The sequence below is a fragment of the Trachemys scripta genome, chromosome 3 (assembly GCF_013100865.1).
Source record: "Trachemys scripta elegans isolate TJP31775 chromosome 3, CAS_Tse_1.0, whole genome shotgun sequence".
NCBI lineage: Eukaryota > Metazoa > Chordata > Testudines > Emydidae > Trachemys > Trachemys scripta.
The window spans coordinates 52,845,606-52,861,375 of record NC_048300.1 but is presented as its reverse complement, the minus strand read 5'-3'; the positions used below and the strand labels follow the sequence as shown (position 1 = coordinate 52,861,375).

General features: G+C 45.0%; 1 protein-coding gene across 4 annotated transcripts in view; it reads left to right on the top strand.

Annotated features, from left to right (window-relative positions):
• LCLAT1 (lysocardiolipin acyltransferase 1) overlaps positions 1 to 11,573 on the top strand; it is a 205,515-nt gene extending 193,942 nt beyond the window's left edge. For all 4 annotated transcript variants that reach the window (XM_034764741.1, XM_034764740.1, XM_034764739.1 and 1 more), the window contains one exon: positions 7,372 to 11,573. In XM_034764741.1, the coding sequence (XP_034620632.1) occupies positions 7,372 to 7,874 (503 nt within the window). In that variant the 3' untranslated portion in view covers positions 7,875 to 11,573. The remainder of the gene's footprint in view (positions 1 to 7,371) is intronic.
• The last annotated feature ends 4,197 nt before the right edge of the window (positions 11,574 to 15,770 follow it).

The following is a 15,770-nucleotide window of genomic DNA, read 5'->3' as shown; positions in this document are numbered from 1 at the left end:
TCTAGTTTCTGGGATTTACTTTATCTGTTGCAATAAAATTTGAAAGCAGGTTCATTCAGATACCACTTGGCTGTGATAGTGTTGCCCTTTTCATGTTAATAGATTTCACTGATGAATCAGTGGAAAACATTCAGAACCTTTTTGTTAAAGTATGCAATGTAGATCCAGCAGCTTACTGCAAACAATAGTAGGAGAAGGCACGCTCCTTTCAATAGCTATTAAATAATTGGCTGGAAATTGTCATCGCCACATGTTTGCCCTGCCAGAGAATTAAAACCTCCGAGACAAGGGACACGTTTAGAAGGCTCTAATCCTTCTGCATATTAAATCATATATGTCTGTATTTCCTATATCTGATACGTTTCTGTGCTTTTTGGTATGCTGAGCCTGTCTTTGAAGTGCCCGAGTCCTTTCTTCTGAAGTAATTCTGATGTGCTTATCACTGTGATATGTTGGGGAAACAGTGATCTAGTAGTTCAAACATGTGGCTGGGAGTCAGGAAACCTGAATTCTGGCCTGAGTCACTGGGTAAGTCTTTTAGCCATTCCTTGCCTCAGTTTCCCCTCTATATCATAGGTAAACATTACTGCTCCCATCTGTATATAATACTTTGAGATCTGCACTATATAATTAATGTACAGAACCAAAAGCATGCTAGGCACTTTGAAGTATAGATAAGACCTGGTCTCTGCTCTGAAGGTTTCTATCTAATGTCAGACATGATGCAACAAAGCAGGTGGGGAATTTAACAAAATAGTAGTGAAGAGTTTTGTAAGAACAACAGAATGGGCATCAGTAATATTATATGAATATTCAGCAAAGGCTAGTACACAGCAGGATGCAATAAATAAAACTAGATGTCACAATATGTGTGGAATATTATCTATTATTTGTGCAGTATCTTGATTGTTAAAAACATCTGCATCATGCCATCTAGAAAGGGTGATAATGGCAAACTGATTGCTCAGCAGACACATGGTGGAAGTGATGGGGGGGGAGTGGAGAGCTGTTGTGTCTTCAGTTGGATGGTATCTCTTCCTTGGTATAATACAGGGGTCGGCAACCTGCGGCACGCATGCCAAAGGCGGCACGTGAGCTGATTTTTAGTGACACTCTGCTGCCAGCCGGGGTCCTGGCCGTCAGCTCCGCTCAGCCTGCTGCCGGCCTGGATGGATGAAACACTGGGCCGGCAGCAGGCTGAGCGGGACCGGTGGCCAGGACCCTGGCTGGCAGGGGCCAGCGGATGGAACCCTAGACCGGCAGCGGGCTGAGCAGCTCAGCCCGCTGCCAGTCTGGGGTGCTGTTTGCCACCCACGCTGCCGGTCTGGGGTTCCGCCTGCTGGCCCCTGTAAATGTAAAATGTATTACTGGCACGTGAAACCTTAAATTACAGTAAATAAATGAAGACTTGGCACACCACTTCTCAACTGTTATAGTATTCGACTGTTAAGGGTTTTGCTGGGTCCATTCCTAAGTTCGAGTCACATTGAGCAGTGGTGTTCAAGCACTCTTGCCTTAAGGCCTTTCCTCTGATACAGATCTGGTCATAGTTATTGCACCCATGAACGACCCTTCGTCTTTTTAGTTTCTAACTCAACCTATTCTGCTCTGAAACAACCAACAAAATAAAAGCAGCAACACCTGATAAATTACAGTGCTGGCAGAACTTAACTTTAATGTCACGTCGAGTGCACTGGGCACCTATTTTTAGATCAGTTCTAGACTAGCCAAGTTTGCTTTATCAAATCTAAAAAGAATGTTGTCTGGTATGAAGCAGCAGGGTGAGAGGATATATGGAATAGTGCATTGTTCTAAAAATTAGTATTAATGCACAGGTACAGCAGTAAAAGTCATCTTAATCACATTTGTCCAAGCAAGCGGATTGATTTGATTAGACATAGTAATCAAAGGGCTGGGTCCTTTTGTCAATGTCCCCCTTTAATTGCTAATCCACAATTGCTTTTAAAAGTGCATTCAAATATTTAGCTATACCCAGTGTAACCAAAGCTTTGTTTATCTCCCAGGTTTGTACTTTGTTGTTGGGTCAGGGCTGGCCCACAACATTTTGGCACCTGAGGCGGGGAGCTCAAATGACGCCCCCATGCCCCCTCGCTTGGGCCAAAACTTTGAAAGGTCTCAATTCGGCCTTCTTCCTGTTCTACTCCTCTCGTGGTACTGCTCTGTTACCTACCCCAATAAAGGAGAACTAACAACTTAATATACCTTGTTCAAAAATTTTAAGTAACACTTAACTTTCAAACGCCTGAACAGCAAATGTAACTTTTCTTGTCTGCATAGTAAACACTGGCATTTTTATCTATTTGAATAATCAAAGTGGTGCTTTCCGTGTCTTCTTGTTTGCAAAGATTTGAACTGCTTCCTGAAGGTCCACAGTCTGGGCCAGCTCATGCTCTATTGAGACGGTTGCAAGGCCGACCAGCCTCTCCTGTGTCATTGTGGAGCATAGATGTATTTTTTTTTAACTTCAGCTTGGAGAAGCTGCGTTCTCCAATGGCAACTATTACAGGAGGTGTTAGAAGTATGCGCAGAGCAACAAAAGCATTTGGAAAGAGGGTGGTTATCTTATTTGTGCACATATATTCCAGAACAGCCTTTGGAGTTGATCCTGCTGAAATGTATCTTGAAAGGGCGCATGTCATCATGTGTCAACACTGTCTCTAGTGCCCTGCATTGCTGGTGTAGGTCTTCTTCAAGTATAATGAGGAGTTTTGGAATATCATACAACATCCGAAATATACTGTTGTTTTCCTTGAGCTGCATTAAATGTTCTTCGATTGACTATATTGCACAATCTAGCACTTGGTTAAAGAATTCAACTTTGAATTGTTGTTTCGGGTCCCTTATGTGATTATCCCGTGCCTTGTAATCAAAATGTTGTCTTTGGTGACTCTTGTATTCTTGAATGGATGGGAAAATAGCTTCAGTGTGAAGTTCCTCTGCCAACTTCTGTGCACTCTTCAGAACATTTTGAAATCCCTTGTCTGACCGGTAAGACTGTAGGTATGACTTTGCTTTGTCCAGTTGTTCCATTGCTCCAGATATATCAAGGTCAACATCTTGGAGTCTCTTGCTTACAACATTTTATTTCAAACAGTATGTCATGCCACAACACTAAGCCACACAGAAATTTGAAGTTATGTATGTTTCTGGTGATTCCATTTCCCTCTGCCACTGTTCTCCCACGAACAGTTCCTGTCATAGCATTATCCTCCATAATGGCAACTATGGCATCATCTATCTTCCCAATTTGGTGTTTGATAGGCTTTATTGCCTCCACTCGACTTTCCCATCATGTGGCACTCAGTGGTTTCAGTGTCAGAGAGGATGTTCCCAGATGTTGCTTCAAAATTTGTCATCGATGAGTTGATGCAGAAAAAAATACATACATGCTTTGAATTACATTAAAAAATTCAGCAGCATCACTGACCACCAAGTTCAATGAATGAGAACTGCATGGGACAAAAATGCTTGAGGGTTTAATTCTCGGATCTGTGTCTGCACTCCTCCGTTTTTCTCTCTCACATTGGCACTATTGTAGCCCTGACCTCTCATGTCAGCTATCGCAATTCCCATATCTTCCAGCTTTTTAAGAAGCACGTTTGTCATACCAGCTCCTGTAGTATCATCAATGTCAATAAAATTCTAGAAAATGCTCTCTGACAGTCACCATTGCAGAGACATTTTCACTAGGTTCTGTTGTTGTTACAAAACGCACCATTAAAGTCATTTGTTCCATACGGCTGATGTCAGGCGTGCAGTCCAAAATAACAGAGTAATATCTTGCTGTCTCCAGATCTGCCACAATTTTCTGTTTGACTTTGTTGCCAGTAACTGTATGAACTCGTTTTGAATTGTTGTTCTAAGGTAGTGGTGTGTGTACATTTCTTGGGTGCTGACTCTTCTTAGATGCTCCTGGAGTACAGCATCAAACTCAGTCATCAGCTCCACAATTTTAAGGAAGTTTCTATTGTTTGGCACATTCAGCTGATCTGAAGTGCCACACAGTGCTAGCTTTTGGGGAACAAGCATTTTCACAATGGCAATGAGCCTTTTTCAGAACATTTTGCCAGTAAAGAGACTCTAATTCTTCTCTTGATGCTGATCATATGTGGTGGCCTTTAACCTTAGTCTCATCTCAAGCTCTTTCCACCTATGGAATGCTCTCAGGTGATTTGCTGCCTTCTCATGGCATGCCAGATTTCTAGCCAGATTTTTCCAGTCCTTTGTTCCTGTAGAACCCAATGTGGCTGGAACATTAGACTGGAAGAGTTTGCAACAAAAACAGTATGTAGCATTCTGGGTTTTTGAGTACATAAGCCATGGCCTCTCCACTTAGTCACCATTGAGGATTTCCCGCCAATAATGTGTTGGATGGAAACTTCTGTTTTCATTGTCTTTGGGGAACATGAAGTTTTTCACGTGCTGTGGCCAATGCAGTACAAGGCATTGCTCAAGTGGGTCCACAGTCCTGGATCATCTAGACTTCAGGAACTAAACTCATCAGCAGCTGTTTCTTGCACCTCCACCACACTCTTCTCTGATCTGCACTTTTCTTCAGGAATGTGCCTGGTTACATCCATTTGAGATGGAGATATGGATGCTGAAGTAGCTGCCAGGTCACCTGCACTCTGACTAACTGGAAGATCAGGCATCTCCTCACCACTCACATCCTCACTGGGGCCGGAAGGCTCACCGTAAACATTTGTGTCTATGTATCTCAGGAGAGCTCCTTCCTGCATAGATAGAAAAGCTTCCTTCCTTTCTTTATTTTTCTGACTGCTGCCCCAGAGGGGTGTTTTCTTCTTTCACTCATGACTGCTGTTCTGTGCCAGCTATAGTGGCTCTCCACACTCCATTGAAGGGGACAAATAAGCAGGCTGGTAGCAGGGCCTGAGTGAGGGAAGATATCAGCATCTTAAGGACCTAACTGGCTCCTACTACTTCAGTTGACTGCCTGTTCTCCTCAAGTGGGTTCAGAGAAGCAACAGGAAACAGGAAGCTCCTTGAGAAGCTGGTGTTAATCATTCCAGGCTCCTGGGGGTGCTAGAGAGGTACATAAGAGGCTCCTCCTCCTCTCTCTCCCTGCAGCTCCTTCTTTCTGTTATTCCCTCTCACCTTTTCTCCTGCCTACTTGTTATGTCTCTTGTGCCCTCCTTCCTCCAGCACAGCACTCCACTTAGGGTGACCAGATAACAGAAGTGAAATATCGGGACACCGGGGGGGCGGAGCCACACCAAAAAAAAAAAAAAGCCGGAGCAAAAAAAAGGAACAAGCCGCCCCGTCCGCTGCCTCGCGCACACTGACCGCACTCGGCGGTGGGGCCCCGGGCGGCCCCTCCCCTGCGTGCGCCTGGACCCCGCCGCCACCGCCCTGTGCCATAGGGTGCGCTCAGGCCGCGTCCCTCAGCCCCCTCCCTCCGCCCACTCTCGGCCAACTGCCACTCGTCCCCTCCCGCTCCGCTCGGAACGTACCAACGCTGCAGATGGGGGTGGGGAGCCGATGGCCAAACACACGCCGGCACACGTGGGAGAACCCGCCCGACGGGACGACAGGCTACTGGCCCTTTAAAGAGCCGAAGAAGCGTCTAGTTCGCAGCCGGATCACGGCCCACGTGCGCTGTGCCCACAGGTGCGGCCCCATGGCCCCGAGAGCACTGCCTCCACCCCGGCCTCCCTATGGGTCTCCCATCCCTTGCTTTCTGTGGGCTGCTGCTGCAGCATCATCACCCTGCCCCGCACAGGCTACCCAGAGCGGCATTGGACCCTCCCCCCGCCCTCCCTCCCAGAGCCTGCCTGGCACAGTCCCCCCTCATCCCCCGCAGTGCTAGCCTCAGCATCCAGCAGGCAGGTCCCCTCTGGGGACCCCAGTGCCCAGCACCCATTTACTGCTGCACTCTGGGTCAGTGCAGCGCTTGCGCTCAGCGAAGTGCCGGTCCAGGTGCTTGGTGGCCAAGCAGAGGGGCCCCTGCGCAGGCAGGAGCAGGGCAGAGCAGGGCGATTAGGCGAGGAGCAGGAGGGAGAAGCGCGGCCGTGTTGCAGCCATGTTCGCAGGGCTGGTGGCGGCGGCAGGAGGAGGGAGCATCCCTCTGGCTCCTGTCCGCGTAGCTCGCGCGCGGGTCGGGTTGAGGGGGGCTCACTGCCCACACTGCCGGCGCCTACAAGCCCCACCCCTGCCTCTGTACGTGCCTGGGGAGTGGGGCTGCAGCACTCTCCAGGCGCCTGCCGGCCGGTGGGAACTCAGCTGCACTGCCCCAGGGCCTGGAAGAAGAGGTGAGCGGTGCCGGCAGTGCCAGGTTGCCGCGGTCCCCCGATATCGGGACAAAGTGTGTCCCGACCGATGTAAGGTCGGGACGCGGGACAAGTCCCCTAAAATCGGGACTGTCCCGATAAAATCGGGACGTCTGGTCACCCTAACTTCACCATCTCTGTGCATCTAGAGCAGAGAGAATACATATGCACCAGCAGCAGACACAATTTTATATACTCTGGCTCCTAACAGCGCCCTCCTCCCTCCCCATTGTCTGGCACCTGAGGCGGCCACCTCAGTTCGCCTCATGGTAAGGCCAGCCCTGTGTTGGGTTCTCAAGATCTGGAATGCCATGAAGAGTCCTCAGTCTCTAGCAAAGGCCATTTCTAGCTGGCACTCAGAGCACTGACTATTTACGTGTAAAGGGGCTGTGTTAATTGCAGTACAGTACCTGCAAAGCTGTCCCCCATCCTCTAAATGCAGTAAAGGGACTCCTGATTTAATGAACTTCTGATCATTTTTCTGCTGTATATTTGTATGTGCTCCCCTCCCCCCAAAACCAGCAATAAATTAGGATTGTACTTGTACTGCTCTGAGTCAAACTGTAAACTGGATTCTTTTGCAATCATTATAGTTATTGTACAATGTGTTACAGTTGTTAGGTCAAAGATAATTTACAATGTAGTGATGAATGTTCTTCAAAAGTATGTGACCACAGAAAAAAAACAGTGAATTGAACCCTATTTTGACTTGAAAAAGATCAGGCATGTGTATCCTAATCTCTCATTGAAATAAGACTTTATCCTTTTACCTATTCTGTTTTAGAATCCTGGATTAATATTGCTTCTAGTGAATGTTATTTTGTCCCTACAGGTTTTTGCTGTAAACCAGAGACAGAAAAAATAGAACGGTGATTAGGAAATACCCTTAAAATATTATATTTATATAAGTAGAATACTCTGTACTTGCTAATGAATCTTTGAGAATTCTACCATGATTTTGAGTTTTCAGTTGTACTCTGAAGCTCTAATTAGTGGTAATTGTCAGAGAAACTGTCCATTGCAGTGTCTATATTTATCTTGTTCTCAAAAATGTTTTTTGTAGGTAATAACCTTGATGCTATCCATGATATAACTGTGGCATACCCTCAAAACATTCCACAAACAGAGAAGCACCTTCTGAATGGAAACTTCCCAAAGGAGATACATTTTCATGTCCATAGGTATCCAGTACAGACTCTGCCAACTTCCAGGGAAGAGCTGCAGCTCTGGTGCCAGAAGCGTTGGGAAGAGAAAGAAGAGAGACTCCAGTTGTTCTATGAAGGTGAAAAGTACTTTGATGTAACAGGGCGAAGCATAATTCCACCTTGTAAATCTGAGCTCAGGGTCCTAGTGGTTAAATGCATCTCGCTTCTGTACTGGACGTTGTTCACACTAGCTATGTTTGTGTTGCTGTACTTGTACAGCTTTGTGCGATGGTATTGTGTGACTGCGGTTGTCATTTTTGTTGTGCAACAAAAAATATTTGGTGGGCTGGAAATAATTGAACTTGCACGTCACCGATATTTTAATAAACGACAGAATGGATATGGCAGGAAAACAGAATAACAAGTCTAGTGCTGTTATGGGAGAGGGAGGTAAAGGATGTTTTTGAGACTTACCACAGACTTTGTAAACAGGGAAGCGTTTTTGCATGAGAATTTTTTTTTTTTTACTATCGCCATTATTTGTTAAAGACATTTTGCACTTATTCTGTGAAAAAGACATTCTAGTTACTGCTATGTGTGAAAATGATAGTTTTTATCTTTGAATGTAATTTCTATATTGCTCTTGCAAGCAGCTAGCAACTGCAGCGTACTGTAGCTATGAAACAACTTGCTGGATTATTTAACAATCATTAGGATGTTAATAAATGTGAGGTACACTGAACTTTTTAAAACTGCAGATCCAAACTGGTCAGCTAAGGGAGACAGATCTGTGATTCCCGTACAATCACATTGGCCTAAACTAAGCACAGACTTGCTCATTTAACGACTAACGCTTGTGTACACGTGCAGTCCTAACATGTTCACATTATTTTAAACCCTGTTCCCCCACACTTCCCCAAACATGACTGAGCATACTGCTACCCAACCTAGCTGAAGAAGTGAGAAACTAGATGGGGATTTTAACTTGGGCATCTCATGTTGTGGTGCAGGTAGGGCCATCCACTCTGCCCCACTCTGACTCTAAATTGATTTTTTGCAAGACTTACATTTCTAGGTTTTGCTCCCTCAATGTTGTGTACGGCTGTCACCTGTGTAATAGCCCTTACCTGTGGGAGACTTGCACATACTGTAGTACTTAGAGCTGTTCCTTCTGCTGAAGCAAAACCAGCTGGGGGCATGTTGTATTTGCTAAACAGCTGGCAGATGTTAACAGTTTCTCCCTATAGAAGAAACCTGTCTGAAAACAATACATATTTTTTAGAGAAGGTGAGAGGTCTTTTATTTGAAGCTGCTACTCTGGCTTTTAAAATGTTTCCCTAATCGTTTTAATCTTTAATGTTTACAGTAGGAAGACTGCTTTTTTCTGTATGCACATCAGTGCAACCCTCTAAAATTCAGCCAGGGTCACAGTTCGTTATCTATAGTTATATGACAAGAGAAGTGTCTCAGCCTATCACAGCACAGGACAATAAAGCTACTCTATTTCTCTTCCCAAACACAGTATCCTTCTTGACTACCCACTCACGTCATTCCTCTTCTACTCAGGCCACTCCTCTGCACAATCTTTCACTGGTTAGTCTCTCCCATAGAAAATTTATCCAAGGTCCTCTCCTTTTATGCGGCATTGGTGGAAAGTCAGAGAAATCAAAGGTTTTCGGCCTTTCAAACCCTTACAAGGTAGCGGGTGCTGGATTTTTCTGATGAGGCTGGTTCCTTGTCACATAATAGGAACAACATTCATGGCAGCGAAGTATATGGAATAAACAATTCCAGCACTTCAGTTCCTCCGCTTGGCTTTGGCGGTCAACCTCAAAACAGTGCATTGCTTTGTATATTCCAGTGCCACAGAATACCCCTTACTTACTAAACACTTCCTACTTGCTGCACAAAAGATGTCTGAAAATGCTTGTGCTATATCAAGGTAATCTGGCTCACTATGTGGAGTTATTACTTTGAAATTTAGACATCTGCAATGAAGAGTTTGTCATGTACAAAACTGAACCACTCAAATATTGGTTCATCATTGCAGACAAATCCTTTTTCTTTTAAACCTCAATACTAGGCATGTTCTTCAGTGCGTTTGAATCTAGGGCCACTGTTGGATGAAATTGCCTACCTATATTTAACTGTCCCTTCCAAGGTGACAGCTGTTTTTAATCCCTGCTCATAGCGACTAATTAGTTATTATGCACAAGTACTTGAAACCATCTGTTTTACTCCATGCATTTTTTTAAAATCTTTTTTCTTTTCTAAAAATGGCTTCTAATTGAGGCTTAAGTCTCGTAACAAACTTCCTCTTGTTATATTTAGAAATGCATGAATAAATAGCTTGATGGCTGGCATTGCGCTGTCATGAATGCAGCAGCAAAGGACAGTCTTTCTGCCCTGGGGGGGGGAGGGAGCGTTTTGAATGCAGTTCCACTCTAGCAAAAATATGGTTGCTGTTTACATTTACATCCCATCGTTTTCTTTAAGATAACACTCAATTTTGGTTCAACTCCCTCCACTTCCAGCTATCTCACATCCTGCAATGGAAAAAAAAAAAGTCTTTTTTGTCTAATTTAAAGGCTTTTTACCTGTCCAAGACTTGGGCTCTTCATTCACGCCTGTAATAACAATGATTGCCTGCTCTTAGAGCCGTAACATAGATCCCAAGTGAGGATTGCAGAGCGCAGACTTCACATCACTAACACACAGACCAGCTGCATTCCTTTCTGCCCTTACATGACATTTGGGATGTCATAAAGTGAATCCGAAACCTAAACTGGAGTCTTGTTCGCTCACATCTCTACTACATTTTTTAAGTCTATTTTGTTACAGAGTTAGAATTTTGAACAGTGGCCTTTAAAGGGACACTATACATCCCATTGAGGCCAAATTTGAAATATATCCTTACTGTGGGAACCAACCTCCAAATTGTAACTTGAATTACTCTCTCTTTCGTGTATTCACCATTGTGTCTTTTTTTTTTTTTAATGAAAAGCCACAAGTTTAGTGGCCTGGTAAATACTACATTTTAGGATTGCCTGACCCAACAACACAGAGTTGCACAAGTTAAGTAAAAACCCCACTTCTCACAAGCAGAGTTGACCTCACTTCTGAGACTGATGTACAAAGGTGGAGATTAACCAAAAAGCCACATCTATTTCTAGATCAATTAGAGACGTAAGAAGGAAAAATTGTTTGGAGCCCAGGTAATAAAAAAGGAGAAAGTTGGTGGGAGGCAGGAGACACCTTGCTCAATAGATGTAATCAGAAAATGGGGAAAACTCTTTGGGAAAATGTTCATTTTCCCCTTCTTATTGAAAATTCACTTTTACCTGGCCATCTTCCAAGAGACATTTTTTTATTCTGCCTTGTTTGTTTAGTTGAAACTCCACACACACAAAGTGCTAGACCGCTCTCTTTTTAACATCTCTTTCCTTTGAAATGTTTTCATTACTGCTGGATTGGAAGGCTCTGGTGCTCTAGGAATCAAACACACTGATCTTTCAAGGGAAGCATATTGGCAGCAAGAGACCTCTCACTTCATTAGCACAATTTCTCAGAGCTACTGTTCTCTTTCCTCCCAATAGCTATGCCTTGGTGCGTTTTATAGTCACTCTACTGGGTTAACATGTCCGTTAGATCACACATTTCTTGAGATAAATGATGTGCTTAACTTGCCTTTAAGGGTGCTGTTCATTTTCCTTATTCAAATGTTTCCTTATCAGAATTGTGGATCTGTTTCTCTTTGCTCAGACAGAAGGTTGAACTGCTCAGTCTGTGTTTGTCACCCAGCTCGTTCATCGGACTGAGACTGATCTTTTTTGCGTTGAACGTTAGTAACACAGGAACCATACGTGGGTCTGCAAGGTGTTGTGTTGATCATACTAAATGTAGTCTGTAATTCTGTGCACTACACCAATCTCAGATGTTTCCAAAAAGGAATCTGTGTTTTTATAGCTTCGTTTTATAAGTGCGTTGTATGAAAACAAACACTGGGATACAACAAATCTACAGAATAGCCTTAGTTTTCAAAGTCCACCGATACGTTAGAATGTTTTAGCCATGTATCTGTTACTTTCTGTACAGCAACAATAAAGACTTAGCACATTTACATGTTTCATTTAATTGTTTTCTGAGGTGTAATATCAGTTCTATCAGGTGAAAGTATTCCACATACATCTCTAAGGGACAAACCTTCTCTCCAGTCCTGCAGCCTTTTATTAACGGAGAGTGATTGCTATTAAGGGCTTCAGTCAATAGGGTATGGCTGTTGAAATATTTCAGGGGTCGGCAACGTTCGGTACATGGCTCACCAGGGTAAGCACCCTAGCAGGCCGGGCCAGTTTATTTACCTGCTGACACGGCAGGTTTGGCCGATCGCAGCTCCCACTCGCCGCGGTTCGCCATCCCGGGCCAATGGGGGCGGCGGGAAACCGCGGCCAGCACATCCCTCTGCCCGTGCCGCTTCCCGCCGCCCCCATTGGCCCGGGATGGTGAACCGCGGCGAGTGGGGGCCGCGATTGACTGAACCTGCCGTGTCAGCAGGTAAATAAACTAGCCTGGCCCGCTAGGGTGCTTACCCTGGCAAGCCGTGTGCCGAACGTTGCCGACCCCTGCGATATTTCATTATATACCTTCTGCGGCGTGAGGGAGACCCTGGTGCACGTGTATCTGGAGTGTGCCAGGTTGCAGCCCCTATTCCAAAGAGACACGATCTCACCTAAGGTCTTCCTTTTAACTTGTTTGTGGAAACCCAACACAAAAGAATACACAGCATCCCACAATCACAGATCCAATTTTTGAGTTTTGTTCCCAGGACTGAGACACCAACACTGCTAGGAAACAGCTGTGGCCTGGAAGAACGTGCTGGGTATCGGCATACAGATCTCGTTTCAGACTTATCCTATGCATGAGACTTCAATATGTTTTCACTGTGGGATGTTAAAAAGGTCTTTCTTCTTGTTACCAGTAGGATCAGGGACAAAAAATAAGTCTGACAAAAGGTTCTAAAATCATTAAAAATCCATTTTTAATTCATTTTAACTCGTAATTAATTTACCTGTAAAGTCTCAGAAAACTAATTCAGTACTCAAAGAGTAAGTGCTTGAGGAGGATACACTGTGTTCTTTGTATGAAACAAAGGGGTTGAATCTCTGTGTCAAGAGCAAAACTCATCCTTAGCCGCAGCCGTGACTGGCAATTCCACACTAGAAGTGTCCTGCCCCCTCAAGTAGCCATATACCAGATTGAAAATGGAAAGAACGGGGACCTCCTAGTTATTTTAAAAACAGGTATAAAATTGAATGACTTGGGACTTTTTGACAGGTTCAGAGCATTCAAATAACACAAAGCAATTGCTGCTACACCGTTGACTGGGTTGTCACCTCTGAAAAGATATTGCTACCTCCCTTTCAGCCTAGATTCAGTTTCAAGTAGCATCTTGGATGCTGTAGGTCATCTGCTTCACATGACATTCAAGAAAACGGATGTAGCCCGGGGGTCCCGCTTTCCACAGCCCCAAACTCTTCTTGTTGTTAAAATTCCTTGCTGCTATCCCAGTAGTAGATGAGCCCTTCAATCCCCAGGACCGTCAGCTCTGACTGAAACTTGTTAGGTCAGACGTGCTTCCCAGATGAATTTTTAGATTTTGGTCTCTGCACACAGGAGTTGGTTGCTTCCCGACGAGGGAGGAAAAAATTGGTTCCTATTAGTTGCCCAACCACAGGTATGTGCAAGAGTCTGCAGCCAGCTGGCAGCTAAACTCCTACAAAGGTGACAGCGGGCCTCCACATCCATCTCTAACTCGGTTGGAAAGATTGCCTAGATTGTCAGGACGAACAAGCCACTGAGACTGACAACTGTCCTGTATTCTAAGTATCGCCAATGGGGCTCCAGTAACATTTCTTTTAGTTAAACAAACTTTGCCACAGCATTAAATATGAAAAAGGAAACTAACCTTTTCCTTGACTTATTGTAAGGGAATAGGGCATGAGCCAGACACTTTCTTACCTGTTCTTTTCATGCCTCACTGCTAGCTCAGAATTGTTCCCTATAGTTAATTCCCATGTGCTTTGCATTCTTGTTTTACATGGTCCACAACTTCCCTTGGGAGACTATTCCACAGCCTCATTGATTTCACCATTAGGAAACTTTTACTAATAATCAGCCTAAATTTTCCTTTTTAAAAAAAATGTAATACTTGGCCCTACTTTGTAATTCTTTATACTATGCCAAGAGAGTCTTCTCTCACCTTTGGTCAAGTAGCTATTGACTGTTATGTTTCTGCTTAGTCAAACTATACATATAGAGGGCTCAGTGCTGCTGTTCTTGAAATCTCTGTCAAAATTCCCAGTGACTTCAGTAGGAGTTGGACCAGGTCCTCAATTTTTACATATATTTCCTCATAAGTCAATCTTTCCAGCCCCTATATGTTGCTTTTTTTCTCGGTATCCTCCACTGTGTGTCTCTCTGTAAGGTACTGAGGTTCCCAGAACTGTGTGCAATATTCTAAAAGCATCCTCACCAGAACCAGTGAGAGAGGGACTATCTGACGTCCCCAGGATGTGCTACCTCTGCATGGGAGTTGGGGACAGGTGCTAGCAGGCCTGGCACTCCTACAACAAGGATTGCTCACCAACACAGCATCAGGCGGTGAATGCATTTTCTTCCATTCCTGCCCCGAACCCTGCCCAAGTATGTAGCAGGTTAGTGGGAGCAGATCCTGGGCTGGAGGGAAGTGAGAACATGTGGAGACCAGTGCTGAGTGCAACATTTCTGGCGGCCAGAACCAGTGGGCCTGAGTTTCCATCTCACCTTGTCTGTTAGTGGGGAGGAGAAGAGGGCAAGAGAAAGCTCTTCTTGCAGACCAGGGGAAGCTAACCCCCTGGTCCTTTAGAGGGAAGGACCAGGCAGGACAAAAGCTCCCCACTGCTCTGGCTCCCGCTCCCCATCCCCTAGCCATCAAAGGGAGACAAAAGCTGCTTTGCTCCATTGTGTCTCCATGGACAAGGATCCAGGGGGAGGAGGAGGAGAAGGTGGATGGAGCAGGGAGTGAGATGCATTGTGGGATTAGAAGGGGAAAGCATGAGTAACGCTATCTGCCACGTTCCTCAGTGACTGGACTCTGGAATAACACCCCGAATGATTTTGTTGCCCTTACTTGCCTGCAGTGGTCCCTCCCCTTAAGTCACTTTCCCTGCAGATCAGCCAGCAAGAAGAATGCTTGATGATAAGCAAAAAATACTCTGCTGGTTAGAAAAATGATTAATACAATGAAATAAACAGATTAATAGTTAGAGCTACTGAAAAAGCAAAGTATGTGGAGGAGGTGAATGAGGTAATCAGTGGCAGGGGAGGACGAAAGGATTCTAATTCTGCGTCTGGCCTTCATCTTGTCTGTGGTTTTGCTGCTTCTTTTTCAGCCCCAAATTTCATTGGCCTCTTGAGAGGCAGAGGGGTCTAGTAGACTGGGAACACGCCTGGAGGCCAAAAACCTCCCAATTCTAATCCCAGTTCTGCAATCAACTGTGTGACCTTGGACAAGTCACTTGGACCCTGCTTCAACAGCACACTTAAGCATGTGCTTTAATGTTTTGCTGCACAGGGCTGGACTTTAACATGTGCTTAAAGTTAAGCACCTGCTGATCTGCCTTGCTTAATTGAGGCCTTAATTGCTCTGCCTCAGTTCCACCATCCTTAAAATGGGGACAAAACCAATTCCAGAAGTGTCATGAGAATTCATTAAAATGTTCAAATGCAGTGAAGATCCTGGTAAGGATTCAAATTGTTTGTCTTGGCAGTTCAATTCTTCGAGTGATTGCTCATGTGTATTCCACAGTAGGTGTGCGTGCTTGCCACGTGCACCAGTGCCAGAAGTTTTTCCCCTAGCAGTACCCATAGAGGAGCACCCCAGCAATCCCTGGAGTGGAACCTATATGGCGCAGTATAAGGGGCGCTGCGTGCTCCCCCCACCCTCAGTTCCTTCTTGCCAGACAACTCTGACAACTTCTTTGAGTGATTGCTCATGTCTATTCCACAGTAGGTGATTCCAAGCAATATCTGTTGGAGGTGGGTAGGAGTTCCCAAATTCTCGGGACGGAGCACAGCCCTGCCGAACCCTGCGTCCTCCCTGGTTTAGGAGACGATCGCATAGTGCAAGGTGAACATGTGAACTGAAGACCATGTAGCAGCCCTACAAATGTCCTGGATGAGGACCTGGGCCAAAAAGGCAGCCGACGAGGCCTGCGCCTGAGTCGAGTGCACCTTCACAATTGGTAGCGGAGGATTCCCACCAGGCCATAACAGGTAC